Consider the following 15,049-nt stretch of genomic DNA (forward strand, 5'->3'; position numbering starts at 1 on the left):
CAGTCATTGTGGTCTTTTCTGTCAAAAAGTCCAGTGATGCAGAGAACAAAGTACATTTGAATAAAGTCACTCTTTATTACATCAGGTTTTACAAATCTGCAACCAGGCCAACAGAAACCCACCATATAGATTTATGGACAATAAGAGTTATCCTGATTTTATATACAATTCTTTTTTCTTCTTCTTCTTCTTCTTCTTCTTCTTCTTCTTTCTTCAGTTTAAACTACAATGTACTTCTTTAAAAAATAATATAACTCAAATGTTAGCATGACAACATCATTTATACTCTAAATATAATTTAAGATAGCATATGTACTATTATTGGGTTAAAGTGCTTCTAAATGATAACTATAAGTTAACAGTAAAATTAGTATAAACTGCATATAAACACATCAGGTTATATTGTATATGTCACAGTGCAAATTTTTATCAGGCAAAAACTACAAGCATGACATGGCAAATGCAGACAGATAGTATATTTACTACAGAAGCAGATTTTGGCAACAGAGATTTTTTAATACTGGTAGGAATGAGGATTAGGAGTCATGCAGAGTCCATGGTACAAAGCGCTGCTTAAAAGAATAAAGTTTAGTTGACACAGAATACTTCAACCTAACCCACCTCCAGTGGCATTAAATTTCTATAAAATCTTTATTAAACATAGTAAAAAAATTAACATTTGTTAGTCTGGGATGATTTGATGTGGCAGAAAGTCCTCTAATTCAAATTTCTTCCGGAGGTTAAGGAGCACGCAGATGGTAGACTAAAGAAGCTAGGAAAGGAAAGAAAAAGCAGGTCACATATCTGTAAAAGCAGCAGCTGTTAAGACAAACCTTAAAACGCATGAAATACTAATAATCAGTGCAAATTTCAGTAAAAGCTTTCTGTTATGCACCCTGTTTACTGTAACTGATTAAGGGCAAAAACAAGACTGAAGCTCTAAATCAAAATTACAGGGCTTTTACAGGAACCTGCTAAATGTGTTTGTTAATGTCAATAAATGCAAACTGAAATGTTTTCTTTCTTCTAAAAGGCTGATGTGATGGAAACTCCAGAATTGAGTTCTGAGAATGATGGATGCGGGTGATAGATGAACTGATGATGTATTCCGTTTTTTCTAAAGCCATCCTTTATTTAAATGTAAATAAAGGCCACATATTTTTCTCAATTTCAGTTTCAGACTCCATGTAAATATATTTTTACTCAATAGACTTTGCATAAGATGCATTTTAAACAATGAAATTATATTCAAACATTCAAACAATAAGAAAAAGTATTATTTTTGTTACAATATAACTGTGGGAATACCTGCATTAATAAGTACAAAAACAATTAATTTTAATTTCATATTAAATTAGAAAAACTCACAACCATGACTTTAGTCAGTAAATGACCAATTTCCATAAGTCCAGTTAGTGTCTCACTGAGAACCAAAGACTTATTACTTACAACTGGAGATGAACACACACATCCATGATAAGGAACTACAATAACACAAGCTACATGTTATGAAAACAGTCCATGGATTTGTTGTCACGTGTCAAGCACAGTCAGCATTATGGACAAATTAAATACACTGCGCAAAGCTACCTTTTTGATCCATAAGTAAACAATGGCTTGTAGCTGTCACATTACTCAGACTCATATTTTTTCAGTCCACACATACAGTGTCAGTAAGTAACATCAGACATGTCAGTCTATTATTCCAATGCTGACGGCAGACACATTCCTGGTTTCCTTGGATGTTTTGATCCCTAAATTAACTGAAAATGGAAAAGAAAAAAAGACAACATATGGCAAAAGAAAAACAGGAAGGGTCTGAAGTATGGTAGAAATAAAAAATGCATGAAACTGAAATACAACAGTGTGTGGGCTATAACATATTTCAGCATCCATGTACTTAACTGACATATACTGTTTCACTATGTCTGGAGTCAAGATGGCAGCTTAACTTCAGTATTTTGCATTTTAGCATTTAAATAAAATATGTAAGAAAAAAAAACTATGATAAATTTCCCAACAGAGTATCAAAATCATCTATAGAAACATTTCTTTCTGAGTTTAGAAAATAAAAAACAAACCACAGTGCCACCATCATATCTGGACCATAGCTACCTCACCATGACTGGCTACATTTAGAAAGAAACAAAAACAATAAACTTTTGATTTATTGCCTTAAATATTCAACAAACTGATGGGATATTTAGGCCTGCACAAATTCTTTGAGTGGATTTGGCTTCTCATTTCTTCACATTCGTTTCTCTCAAAATCTTTGTTACTTGGTATTTTTTACAACTAATCCTAGCTTCAATCTGTGCAGGTGAGTTTTGAACATGTATAATTCATTTTGACATGTAATGTTTCCACCTGCAAAAAGGATTACAGATCTATGTGGGATGTCTGAGTATCATCTGCGTTGCGTAGTGCGTGAGCATCGGTGAGAGTTGATGTAAACAGCAGTGCCCCTGCCTGAGATACAGTCTGGCAGGTCAGCCTGCAGAGACATAACCATGAGGCTTTGTCGTGCAAGCTGTGACCCCTCCTACGGTGTCTGGGCACACAGTGTCAGTATGAATCTGTCCCTGTATCACTTTCTGAGCCAAAATGGCCTCTAGGAGGACAACATTTTCTCATTAATCACCTCCCGATCCAGTCTAGTCTTCACAGACAAGCTAATACACTACACGTCTTGTAAATATATGTGACATTAAACAAAATGTCATTGAATAGTTTGAGAGATTGTAGTGCTATTCTTGCCTAGTGGCATTTACAGCTGTGCTGAGAGCCAATGTACAAAAGGAACTGCCTCAACCGTAATACAAAATAAATATAAAGAGGAAATCATACTTACTTCTTCTTGTCCTTGTCCTTTTTGAATGGCTGTTGTGAGCATCCTTGGAGGGCCTGTCCCATCAGTGTTTCAGCCGCCACCTTTCTTCTATTGAAGGCATTCATCTCTTCTTCCAGTTCTCGCCTTTTCTCCTCCAGATTTTTCTTTTCTTCCTGGTGCATGCGCTTAAGCTGCTCAAACCTCTCGTGAAGCTAGTGGTAATAAAAGTAACACAGGACAGAATGTGACATTTACCAAACAAATGATACTATCAGTGAGGACCATGTGCTTAATAGTCACCTCTTTTTCTTTTTCTTTTAGCTCAGCTTCTGTCTCCTTGACCTTGTTGACAAACATGTGCCTCATGGCTTCTTCTTTGTGCTGCAGCTCTATGAGGAACTCCTTCCTCTTGGCTTCATATGTTTCCTGAAGGCTAAAGATCAGAGCAAAGACAATTTACTTCCCTATTTGCAGGGTTTAAATCTGGATTTGTTACATAAAAGGTGCTCTGTTGTTGCAATGGATGTCCATTCATTACAAAATTGGACATTTAACAAACTTTAAATAAAAACAAGGTGACAGAGTCCGTTCTAGGTTAATCTGGCCAATAATAAAAATCTTTCTGTAAGTGCAAAGTTTTGTGTTTCTGTATCTCAATCGTGTTGCCACTAAAGGAGAGAATAACAATTTAAAGAAATATAAATGGAAACGTTTTCCATCAACAGCAAAAAAAAGGTTTTAACTTGTGATCTGTGACTTGCATTGAGTGCTTGAGCTATGAGAGTTTCAGAAGCGCTGAATTTGCAAGCAGTTATGGAAAATTGTGGCTTCGCATTCCATTAAGCCTAAAAGAAAAGTGTTAAAATATGCATCTTTGAACATATGTAAATTTTAACATCCCATAATGAGACGGTGTATGTACTGAAGCTGAGACCCAGAGAGCTCTGACACAGTTTAACCTCACCTATTAAGGACAAGATTTAGCATCAGCAGCCGAGTGCTACTTCAAATTTAGCTTACTTGACCCACTTACTGAGTAGATAAATGTGTTTTAAAATAATATTAACTGGGTAGATTCTGAATTCTGAATTAAAATTAGATTTGTAATGTATAGGTAACCCAAAGTTAGTTAAATTATAAGAGTCTGAAAATAAGTGTAATGCACATGTCCTTCATGCTCCTGTCTTTATATGTATATATCCTTCTTTTCAAAGTCACTTAAATACAAATAGGAAAACTATATTCTAACCTGTGTATGACAATACTCTCTTTTGTCACTTAAAATGGCTGATAGCTGTAGCGCAACATCTTGAGGCAATTTATAATCCTGCAAACAAGTTTATGTTTGGGTGGCTTACATATTTTATTTTACTAATTTAATTTAAGGCAATCCAACGGCCATATATTGTTGGATTATTGTTATTTGAAGGCAAATAATAGGAGAGGTAAGCTGTAGATTAATTGAAAAGGGATCTGCCCTGCCCTATACTCTGCCTGTGACTGGCTTTCCCTAACTAACTGTTTTTAATATCTGAACCTGCATGACCTATTCAGTGAAGGCCACAAGTCCTGCCCTCGTCTTATGACTTTCAGCTGTGAATGTAATGCACACTGGGGGAGATTTAAAAGTTGGTCTATACAATACTACCTAAAACTGTAGCTAAGACTTAGGAATTAGTCATAAATGAGATGTTACAAGTTATGTGCTCCAATTAGTCGTACAAGTGGTTGGCATGCAGGCTCAGGTTTTTGCTACTTGTTGCTGTAACACTGCCTTCTCTCCACTTGACTCTTATATCCTCTGGGGTTGATGTAGCCATGGGTGCTACCATTTACACCTAAAAGAGCAACTCGCATGCAAAGCTTGCTTTATGCGTCTAGCCCAGTAAAGACAGCATTTTAAATTGGGAACACAAAATTTCCCATTTTCAAATGCAAATAATTAAAGAAAAGGTCACCAGAAGTTGTATTTACTATTTACGAATTTTGGTAAGATTTGATAACCTTTTGCATCCTTCCTCTGAAAGGCAGCTTAAAGAGTAAATGTCAAATTCACACTGCACACCAGAGACATTTTTAGCAAATAGCTGTTCAGGAAATCACCTTGTAGATTGTCTGTTATGTGTAGACACAATGTTGGTTTAGTCCTTGAGTTGGGTTTTTTCAATGTTAAGAGGCTTAACTCACAAATAAAAAAAAAAAAAAAAAAAAAACATTCCTCTGAAAATGATTAAAGCAAAAAACAAGTGGAAAAAGTCCATTGTTTAAGACCACTTTAAGACAAATATGTTGAGGTCAGAGAGTTTGAATCTGAGCTACCGCTATGATGTCAGATTGAGGCATATTTTCAGATCTAAGTGGCCCCAAACAAAATGAAAAGAGAACCTTGCATAATATGCTATTTATTTTCTGTATTTGTTTGATTAAATGGTGCAAATATCTCTAGTTGTTTTCATACTTTTGCTTTGGTAAAGATTTAAAATGTTGACTAGCAGAGAACTGCCACTGCCATCCTGACTCTACCACAGACCTGTTGTACAGTCTACCATAATCTCTTCTGTATGATTGCAAGAAGTAAGATATAAAAAACCAGTCAGCAAAGGTCACATGAAAAGACACAAGGTAAGCTGAGTGATTACATTCTAATTCGATTCTATTAAGCTGTGAATCAGTAGAAACCATGTGGTTAAAATGTATTTAACAGTGTCCACCACTGCTTAAACCACAGCTTCATCTGATTAAACGGACAAGCAAGGTACAGCATCATAAGAAACCAAGGGTTGTTTTCTGACTGATCTAATTAATTTTAACTGCTCAGTTGCATTACATCAAGAGTGTCCCTAATTTCACCTGAATGGCTGGCTGTCTGGGCCTTTGTCCTTGAAGCCCATCTCTTCCAGCTTGCAGCGACGATACAACTCATAGTGATGAGCGTGTGTTTGCTCCCGGAGATCCTCCATATTAACACGCAGCAACATCTCCCTCAGCTTCACGAAGTCACAATGATTTTCATTTTCGACTGAAAAAGAAATATTTTTTGATTACTTCACCTCTCAGATTTGTGCTTAGTGTGCTCATAAAACCAGAAAATAATTCACATCCTTTTCATTTATATATCAATTGTAAAACTAATAGCAGTTTAACTGCAGCCATTTGACTGAATGGCTGCCCTGCTTGGCGGACAAGTTCAGCTGAATTACCCTGTACTGATCCCCAGGGGTACAGCCTTGCTTTCACCATCTTATTCCCAACTTTAACATCCTCTGTGCTTCCAACCACAGCAAAAGGAAGAAGAGTCTGGAACACAGAGTACAAATATTGTGAGAATCCTTGTACATAGTTGTTAATACAGTTTCTAGCATCTCATTATATATAATGTAGAATATATATCTCCCATCTGTGTTTACAGTTAGGTTAACTGGTATTTGGACATTGATACATTTTTTTATTTTTAGATATATGATGAAACAATAAAATATGTTATTCAAGGGTCAACTTTTAGCTATTTTCATGGGGAGTTAGCTAAATGATTAACTGTCAAGGAATCACAAGTGTTTTTTCATGGTTCTTCCATAATGTACATACATACCTGCAAATAAAATATTTACTCTTTGCATGCAAATCCTTAAAGCAACACCAAATGCGTGGTTTTCTGTTTTAAAGATACTTTGCAAGGACTTTACCCCAGCTGCCTTCAGAGTTGCTGCTTGTTTGTTGGTATTACAGCCTTCTGTGTTTTTCTCCTTTCATTCGTAACTGTCTTTTAGGTCTTGTTATATTTTGAGACAGTGAAAAATGTACTTACCATGAAAGAAAGTGTCTGATTATGACACTGATATTATAATGCTTTTGTTTAACCCCTTGAAATAAAATGCCACTGGAAAAGATTTTATTGTATTTAAAATTTATATACCTCACTTGTAAATCATAAAATAAATTGTGATACTGAGGCTGATGTTAGTCAACCTAGTGGTATAAATTTGGACATCCTGAGCTGAATTAGCCAAAAGCATCACTCTTTATGTTGTTTGCAACAAAATACATATTATAAATGTATGTTGGTGTGTCTAAGACTCACGTTCATGGAAGAGTTGATCTCTGCAACGGCCTCATCCTCTGTAGGAAACTGATATATTTGCACTCCATTGCTGACCAGCTCACTTATGATCTTGATTTTTAATTTATCCAGTTCACTCCTGGATACAGAGTCTGCCTTCGCAATAACAGGGATGATGTTGACCTGCATGGATAATAATAACATTGGTAGACGTAAGGAACAGCTATCACAATCTTAATGAAATACACAGGCTGTGAATCCTTCCTCACCTTGCTGTCCAGTTTCTTCATCGTCACGAGATCGAGGGATTTCAGTGAATGTCCGTTGGGAGCAATAAAATACAGGCAGATGTGGATTCTGGTGTCATGATAGTTCCACAGGGAACGCTTTATTTTGAGCTCCTCTTCAAGATATTTCTCAAACTGTTCATCAATATAATCAGTGATGGGTTTGTAGCTGCATAGAAAAAGTTGGAGAACATGGGCATGGTGATTTTTTTCCCATGTTTATGAACATTTAACTTTACAATGCTTTCCTTGCTGCATGAGAACTGTGTTAGTATCCTGTCTGTTGGACTCAGCCAAAACTGTCTGATTTTTATACTTCCTGCTGCTGGGCCTCTCAAACAACTATTGATTGTGCATATCTTCTTCCATTCATTCTGTAATTCTTCCCTCCCACTCGCCATGGCAAAAGGTCTTTTTTCCCCCCATTCTCAATCCCACCACTGGATTTTTTCTTTAATTTAAGTACAGTTAAAAAGTAGAGCATTGTCAAAGTAAAAACCAATTTAAATTGGCTGCAAATGCAGATGCTACTTTTTCCTTACAAGGTCAATGGACATTGTCACACAAGATAAGTTCACTCTGTGCCATCTAGTTGATTACTTTTATAATCTGGATAGCACTGAATCTAACAAGGTTCGTACCTTTCTTCTTTGTTGATTTGATCTCCAAACCCTACTGTGTGCACAATGGTCAGCTTGAGGTTGACATTGCTCTCTCGCAGGTCGTAGGTCTGTGAGCATATCTTTACTTCTTGTTCATAGTGGTTAGCTTCTTCGTTTTCAAATGTTGTGTTGAAAAGAGTGTTCATCAGTGTTGACTTGCCTATCCCCGTCTCACCTGTGTGTGTGGGGAGGATGACACAAGAAGCATAAAGACTACAAGATGTATTGCTGCTTCAAAGTAATGCAGATGACGGATTATGACCTACTGCTGCGTTCAGACATACCTACACAGAGGATGTTGAAGCAGAAACCCTGAGCAACTGATTTGCTGACCAGCTGGTCTGGAAGACTGTCGAAGCCAACATGGCCACCAAGCTCCAGGCTTCGCTTTTCTTCGTTCTGAGGTGCAGCATATGGAAACAGGGAGGACAAAAGAACATTGCTTAAATCTTTAATACATCATCGTAGTATTTAAGACAAATATCAAAAGAAAAACTAAACAAGTTATGAAAAATGGTGTGCTTAAAGCATTCTGACACATCCCATTCCCACATTTTATGAGCTTAAAAGAATTCCTCACAAATGAGGCCATCTCCTTTTATCACTGAACATATTTAATGGTCTGATCTATAAAAAGGTTCAGAGTGCCTATCTAAATTCATCGACTAAAGACACGCAAGAGAATTGCTTCAATTAGGCAGCACTGAATCACATTAAGTGTTTTATGGGTGTACTGAGAAGTTTTAAGACAGTGGCTACATGTAAAATGATTTTACACATCAACACTGCAGAATATGAACTGCAATTATAACTTTAAACAAATAATTTTTTCATTCATTGATTAGAATGACTAATTATTTGTTGAAGTGCAGAAAGTGTAAAAATATCACAGTTAAGTTTCCAGTTAGGTACGTTTTCTTGTTTATTTATTAATGTAATGCTAAGAATAAATCAAAGCATTAGAGTCTGTGGAAACTTTCTCAAAATGCTACTTGGGACTTAGCAGCTGGAATGTTGAGAGGTTGCTCTTCCTAAACATGATTCACACAGGGATCCTGGCATCGTACTAAAGGCTCAACATGATGTGCTCAATTCAACAATCATCCGTTTTTGCCTCTCTTCCTCTCTCTCACACACAAAGAGCTCTTTATCTGGGTGTTATTTCACAGGGTGGGAGGATATCCAAGCTGTTGGCTGCCCTGGTACCCTTAACACCCCATCACAGTTGGACAACACATAGCCTACCAACTTGCATTCTTACATTCCTCTCAGAGTAAATTATTAGGAAATCTAAATAGCAGGAATGCGTTTCTAAGCCACTTCAAATGTTATGTAACACTGCCATACAAATGACATGTTTAGCTGCACTTTTTTCTGAGCAATGCTATGATTATTGACGAGGTGGTAGCTGACATCACTTACCTTTATCCTCTTAACCTAGGCTCCTACTCCCTTGCTGAATGAAACACGAGACAAATTAAAATTCTGCACACCTGTCAGAGAAGCTGACATGTTAAACAGTCAAGTACTGACGCACCAGGCTCCGTGCTGGTTCATGCCAAGCAGCGTGCCTGGATGCTGAAGCAAGCTGATCTCCATGCCTCCGGAGACTTCTCATCAAAACGGTGCGACGAGGCATTTCACCTCCCCCCTCACCTGAATCAAGTGCAGATCTACGTCGTCATCCCGATTCATTAAACATAACGAGCCTTCTCAGCAGCATCGCCATCCTGCTGCTGCATTCCCGACATACACCTCGTTCCCATCACTCGCTCTCCTACACTTCAATTAAATGTGTTTACCCGTTTAATTCCTATTTTTGCGTTCAGTACAGTAAAAACATGAGTCAGTGCAGACAGTAGCTCATCATACTTACTGCGTAAATGTCTACCTCACTGGCCGCCATCGTCGCAAGTGGCTGAGTGGAATGATCTGTCTTCAACCAGATCTGCTCTCCTCACACTGGTACTTTCAGTATGGCTACTTCAAGGCAACACCCCCTCGGTGCTGGAGGGCGACATTACAACAACTACTCTGATGGAGTTTTGTTGTTGCTGAATGATCTTGTTAACTGTTCTCTGCCGTGGGAAACGGCAAGCTCAACTAAATAATGCTTTTCAACCATGAAGCAGGTTGCTGTGAAGCTTTAGCCTGAGCCACATAGTCCACTGTGAGCACCTGGTTTTCTGAGATAGAATAGAATAGAACAGAATAGAATAGAATAGAATCATGTTGTATTAATCCCAAAATTGGAAGTTATTTTTTGCAGGATATGATTATCAATAATCAGTTCTAATCCTTGATTGTAAAAAAAAAACTACAATGTGTAAATTCAGCTGTAAAACAAGACAGGAATGGTCTTGTGAAGTTTTTTTGTTGGAGTTGAAGAAGCCTCTGACTGAACACACTTGACTGTTTATTCACTTTTATGTAGAGGGTGTGCAGTATCATCCATGGGCTGTTTTCACATGAAACTTATTTTACTGACGACAAGCTCAGGTGTATTAACAAGGGCTGTATTCCACTTCTGCATCTGTTCATGTTGGTTAGCTGTGAAATGTTAGCAACAGTAGAGTGAAATACAACACTCATTAAAATGCTTGTGTTTGTTCTAGTGTTTCAAAATGTCTGCTGTGAAAAAGTTATGTTATGTTATGTTATGTTATGTTATGTTATGTTATGTTATAAATACACTGTAATAAATGGAAGGCCAAAAAAACTAAGGTAGACTATGGTGTTTAAACAATGCTCAGATACTAAGGGACCCACATTGTGAAAAGAGCATATCTCCCAAATTACACCACCATAGCCTGAACCATTGATACAAGGCAAGACGGATCCATGTTTTTATTTTGTTTTTGCCAAATTCTGACCCTGCTATCTGAATGCCACCGTTGAAATTGAGACTCATCAGACTAGGCAATGTTTTTCCAGTTGTCTTTTGTCCAATTTTGGTAAGTCTGTGTAAAATAAGCCTCAATTTCCTGCTGACAGGAGAGGGACCCTGTGTGGTATAATGCTGCTGTACTCCACCTGTTTCAAGATTTGTCTTGTTGTGAATTTAGATATTGTATTCTCCACAGCGTGTATATGGTTTAAATAACTGTTGCCTTTCTATCGTCTCCAACCAGTCTGCCCAGTCTCCTCTGACCTGAAACATCAACAAACCATTTAGAACAACTGCATCTTACTGAATATTTTCTCTTTTTTGGAAAATTATCTGTAAACTAAGATGGTTGTGCATGAAAATCCCAGTAGATCAGTAGTTAAAGAGTCTACTCAGATCAGCCCATCTGGCACCAACAACCATACCACATTCAAAGTCACTTAAATCCTCTTTCTTCTCCATTCTGATGCTCAGATTGAACTTCAAGTCATCTTGACCATGTCTACATCTCTAAATGCATTTTGCTGCCATAGGTTGTTAACAAGCAATTTTATGAACCTAATAAAGTGGCCTGAGTATGTATTTGTGTATATAACATTCATGATTAAATTATCACTGCATTATGACAAGCATCAAAAGCAAACTAGTGAAGCACACTAAATTATAGGCTACAATTAGCCTATTCTAGTTTTTTATGTTTAAACAATGTGATCTTTAATGGATTTACGCAAAATAGCTTTGTTTAAAAAAGCCATAATGGTTTCAAATTTGAGATGGGTCTGTTGTACAATAGGTTTAGACTTTATATAAGTCAATATAACGACATAGGCTATATGTTATAAGTCTTACTGCAAAACTAGATCGTTACATGAATTCAATAGAGTGTAGATTATAGCCATTGGCGGAGCGGGGGGGTGGCTTTGGGGGCTTAAGCCCGGGTAGTTTTTTCAAAAGCCCCGGATATTTTTTTTTTAGTTAGATGCCTTACAAACTGCATAAAACAAAACCAACTACACACCATACTCGACACAACGCACACAGTGCACAGTTGTAACTTACCCCTTACCCCTAACTAACCCCTAATTTTGGTATGATCCGAATCCGGGCGCGCCACTTGAGTGTTTGTGCACGGCGCGCGCACGTAGGGCAGAGACGCTGCTTAAACAAACAAACCGGTGACCTGCTGAATGAGTCGGATAGAGGAGCGCTCTACTTCCAAAGTACTACTACAGTACAGCGGGTGGGTATTACGCAAATATGATGAGGAATCACAAAGTTGTGTTGAGATTGATGTCACGCTGCTCACCTTACCGGACACGTATTACGTTACTTGTATAAGTCTTTGCTAGCTCTGCCGGGGCTAATCATCAACGATGCTGTGTTTTCTAGCTTACATGTGTGTTGTCTATGAAATTGGAGTTAATAAACAATTAATATACTAATAAAATCATTGTCGTGTTACTAAATAGATTGTATATTTTTAGTTGCTACCTGCCATGGCTAAATTAAGTACCATCTGTTTTAGTTCTGTACTGATATGAAAACAACCAACCATGGACATCAGGGTTTTCTTTCAAAGAAAAAACACAGGTAAATGTTATTATATTAATCAAGCTTTATGTGTAGTTCGTTATATTTGTAGTAGTAGGTGAAATAAGTGAAATTTCATTACAACAGTAGATTTATATTGATGTTCTTGATGTTTGGTTTGACTGCTAGCACAAAGAGAGAGGAACATAGAGGGAGACAAAGAGAGTGAGCAGAATGAGAACAGCAGCACAGAGACGGAACAAGATCCAGGTGAGAAAGACAATGTTAGTCGAGACAGTTCTTTGCCAAAATCTCATTAGCACGTTAGACTAGTGTGTCCTTTTAGATTTATAATTTTACGCTAATTCTAGATTTATGGTTTAATACCAACTAGTAATTAGAGAGATCAATATAGAGATACGTATCTAATGACTCTCTTTCTGATCATTTAGATAGGTCAGGAGAAGTCAGGGGAGAGAGAGAACACCAAAACACAGCAGCATTACAGCAAGAAGCAGCAGGTCGAATGACAGGAAGTTATCCAGGGACAGCTGAAAGGGTACAAAATGAGACAAGGGAAGAACAGGAATTACTGCAAGGAGCAGCAGGTGGAATAGCAGGAAATGACTTAGGAACTGCAGAAAGTGGTCCAAGACAAACTCTACTCCAACAGTATCCACTCAGCCAGTTTGGAGGCCAACAGAGAGCTTTTAATAGCAATTGGTTCCAACAATTTAAATGGCTAGAGTATTCTGTAGCAAGGAACTTGGCTTTCTGCTTTTCATGTCGTCTTTTTGGGAAGCAGAACACTATAAAAAAAGATGGCCTCAGTCGTTCAGGGTTCTCTAACTGGAAAAGGGCTTTGGATACATTTAGGGAGCACGAAACAAGTTCCACCCATGCATCATCAATGATATGCTGGCATAGCTTCAAAACCACCAAAAAACAAGGTGATGTGCTTGAGCAGCTTAGATCAGCAAATGCAGCAGAGATCTCAGACAGACGCCAGTACCTCCACAGGATCTTAGCTGTAACAAGCTTCCTTGGCAAACAAGGAATACCATTCCGTGGCCATGTTGAGCAGGAGTCCAGCCATAATCAGGGAAACTTCCTTGAGTGCATGAAGCTCCTAAAAAAATTTGATCCTTTTTTGCAAAATCACACACCTCCCTCACATACCACTTATCTTTCTCATTTTGCACAAGATGAGATGATCACTAGTATTTCACATGAAATAACAGGAAACATAGTTAAAGAGATGAAGGAAGCAAAGATATATTCTGTTATGGCTGATGAGGCTAGAGATGGGCACACAGAACAGCTAGCTGTTTGTGTACGCTTTGTGTCAGGTGAAGGCCATATCAAAGAGTGTTTTCTTGGTTTACGGAAACTTGAAAGGTTTGATGCACAGTGCATTACAGACACAATTGAGGAGCTATTGCAGTATTACACACTCAATGACTTACTTTGTGTTGCTCAATCTTATGACGGGGCATCTGTCATGAGTGGCGCGGTGGGCGGTGTGCAGGCCCGTTTTAGACAGCGACACCCTGAAGCAGTATACATTCACTGCTATGCACATGAGCTTAACCTTGTCCTTTGCCATACATGTAAAGCTATCCCTGCTGCTTCTGACTTCTTTGGACTTTTGGAAAATGTGTACACATTTTTCAACACCTCTCTGGTAAACCACACAAGGTTTAAAGAATTGCAAAAGGACCTTGGACTGGTTCCTTCTGAGCTTGTTCAGCTTTCTAACACAAGATGGGCCTGCCAAGTAAAATCAGTTACAGCCCTTCTTAACAACATTTCTGCTGTTTTAGCGACTCTCGAGGCCACAAATACCCCTATTGCAAAAGGGATCTTGTCCAAACTGTCAAAGCCCAAGACTGTGTATATGTTGATTATGTTCTCACAGGTACTTGGCGTCACTGAAGGCCTGCACCGCTACCTGCAGGGAGAAAGGCTAGACATGGGCAAAGCTGTGGAGTACAAGATGTCAGTAGTTGATACACTCACAAATCTGCGCACAGAGGCTGCTGCTGAGGAAATATTCAAGAAGGCCATGGATGTTTGCAGGGACTGCAACATCCAGATTCCTCAGGGACCGCGGCACAAGCAGAGGAGACTCGATGGCTTTGTGGTGGAGTCCAGCTGTGGCGCAACACCAAGTCTCACAAGCTCAGCAGAGTTTAGGTGTGAGATATTCTTTCCTTGTCTTGACCGAATGTTGAAGGAACTAGCAGACAGATTTTCAGGGGCAGGACAGAAAATAATGGAGGGGATTCAGGCCTGCAATCCATCTTCCCCAACATTCCTCTCTGAAGATGCCTTAAAACCCATTGCAGCCCACTACCATGTGACCATAAAGCCCGAAGAACTCCTTGTGGCAAAAAACTTCATAAAAAGAAAAATGGAAAAAGAGGACATTCACAACATTACAACAGCCTTCCACTTGCTGGATGAGGACATGTTTCCAACTCTGAAGGCCATCTTTAGAATTGCGTTAACCATTCCTGTCAGTAGCTGCAGCTGTGAGCGTTCTTTTAGTGCCCTGCGTCGTCTCCACACATGGCTAAGGAGAACCATGGGACAAGAGAGGCTGAATGATTTGGCCATATTATCTATTGAAAAGGAATACCTTAATAACATTGAACCTGAAAATGTCATTGATAGGTTCGCAACACTCAAGCCTCGAAGATACAGTCTTATATTGCCAAAGTAAATGGTTTTGTCAGTGTAGTGCAGGTCAAGATCTATGATGATGTTCAGTGCTACTATTGTATTGTTTTTATT

At 38.3% G+C, this 15,049-nt stretch overlaps 2 protein-coding genes across 4 annotated transcripts; one reads left to right on the forward strand and one right to left on the reverse strand.

The window, feature by feature from the left end:
• Positions 1-51: 51 nt before the first annotated feature.
• Positions 52-9,881, reverse strand: LOC121643394 (septin-8-A-like). 3 transcript variants are annotated; one of them, XM_041990791.1, is made up of 10 exons: positions 9,713-9,881; positions 8,121-8,235; positions 7,816-8,011; positions 7,157-7,343; positions 6,909-7,070; positions 6,031-6,127; positions 5,681-5,849; positions 3,131-3,263; positions 2,852-3,042; positions 52-772 (listed from the first exon to the last, which is right to left on the reverse strand). In XM_041990791.1, exons 1-10 carry the CDS (start codon positions 9,740-9,742, stop codon positions 718-720), a joined length of 1,335 nt encoding a protein of 444 aa, XP_041846725.1. In that variant the 5' UTR covers positions 9,743-9,881; the 3' UTR covers positions 52-717. The 3 variants fall into 3 exon arrangements, with proteins under 3 accessions (XP_041846725.1, XP_041846723.1, XP_041846724.1); XM_041990789.1 differs by lacking the exon at positions 9,713-9,881 and adding an exon at positions 9,374-9,605; XM_041990790.1 differs by lacking the exon at positions 9,713-9,881 and adding an exon at positions 9,374-9,611 and having other exon boundaries at positions 683-1,763.
• Positions 9,882-11,636: 1,755 nt separating this feature from the next.
• On the forward strand, positions 11,637-14,978 carry LOC121642792 (zinc finger MYM-type protein 1-like). The gene is made up of 3 exons (XM_041989742.1): positions 11,637-11,963; positions 12,249-12,523; positions 14,172-14,978. Exons 2-3 carry the CDS (start codon positions 12,488-12,490, stop codon positions 14,976-14,978), a joined length of 843 nt encoding a protein of 280 aa, XP_041845676.1. The 5' UTR covers positions 11,637-11,963; positions 12,249-12,487.
• The last annotated feature ends 71 nt before the right edge of the window (positions 14,979-15,049 follow it).

Source organism: Melanotaenia boesemani, chromosome 7 (genome assembly GCF_017639745.1).
Source record: "Melanotaenia boesemani isolate fMelBoe1 chromosome 7, fMelBoe1.pri, whole genome shotgun sequence".
NCBI classification, from domain to species: Eukaryota; Metazoa; Chordata; class Actinopteri; order Atheriniformes; family Melanotaeniidae; genus Melanotaenia; species Melanotaenia boesemani.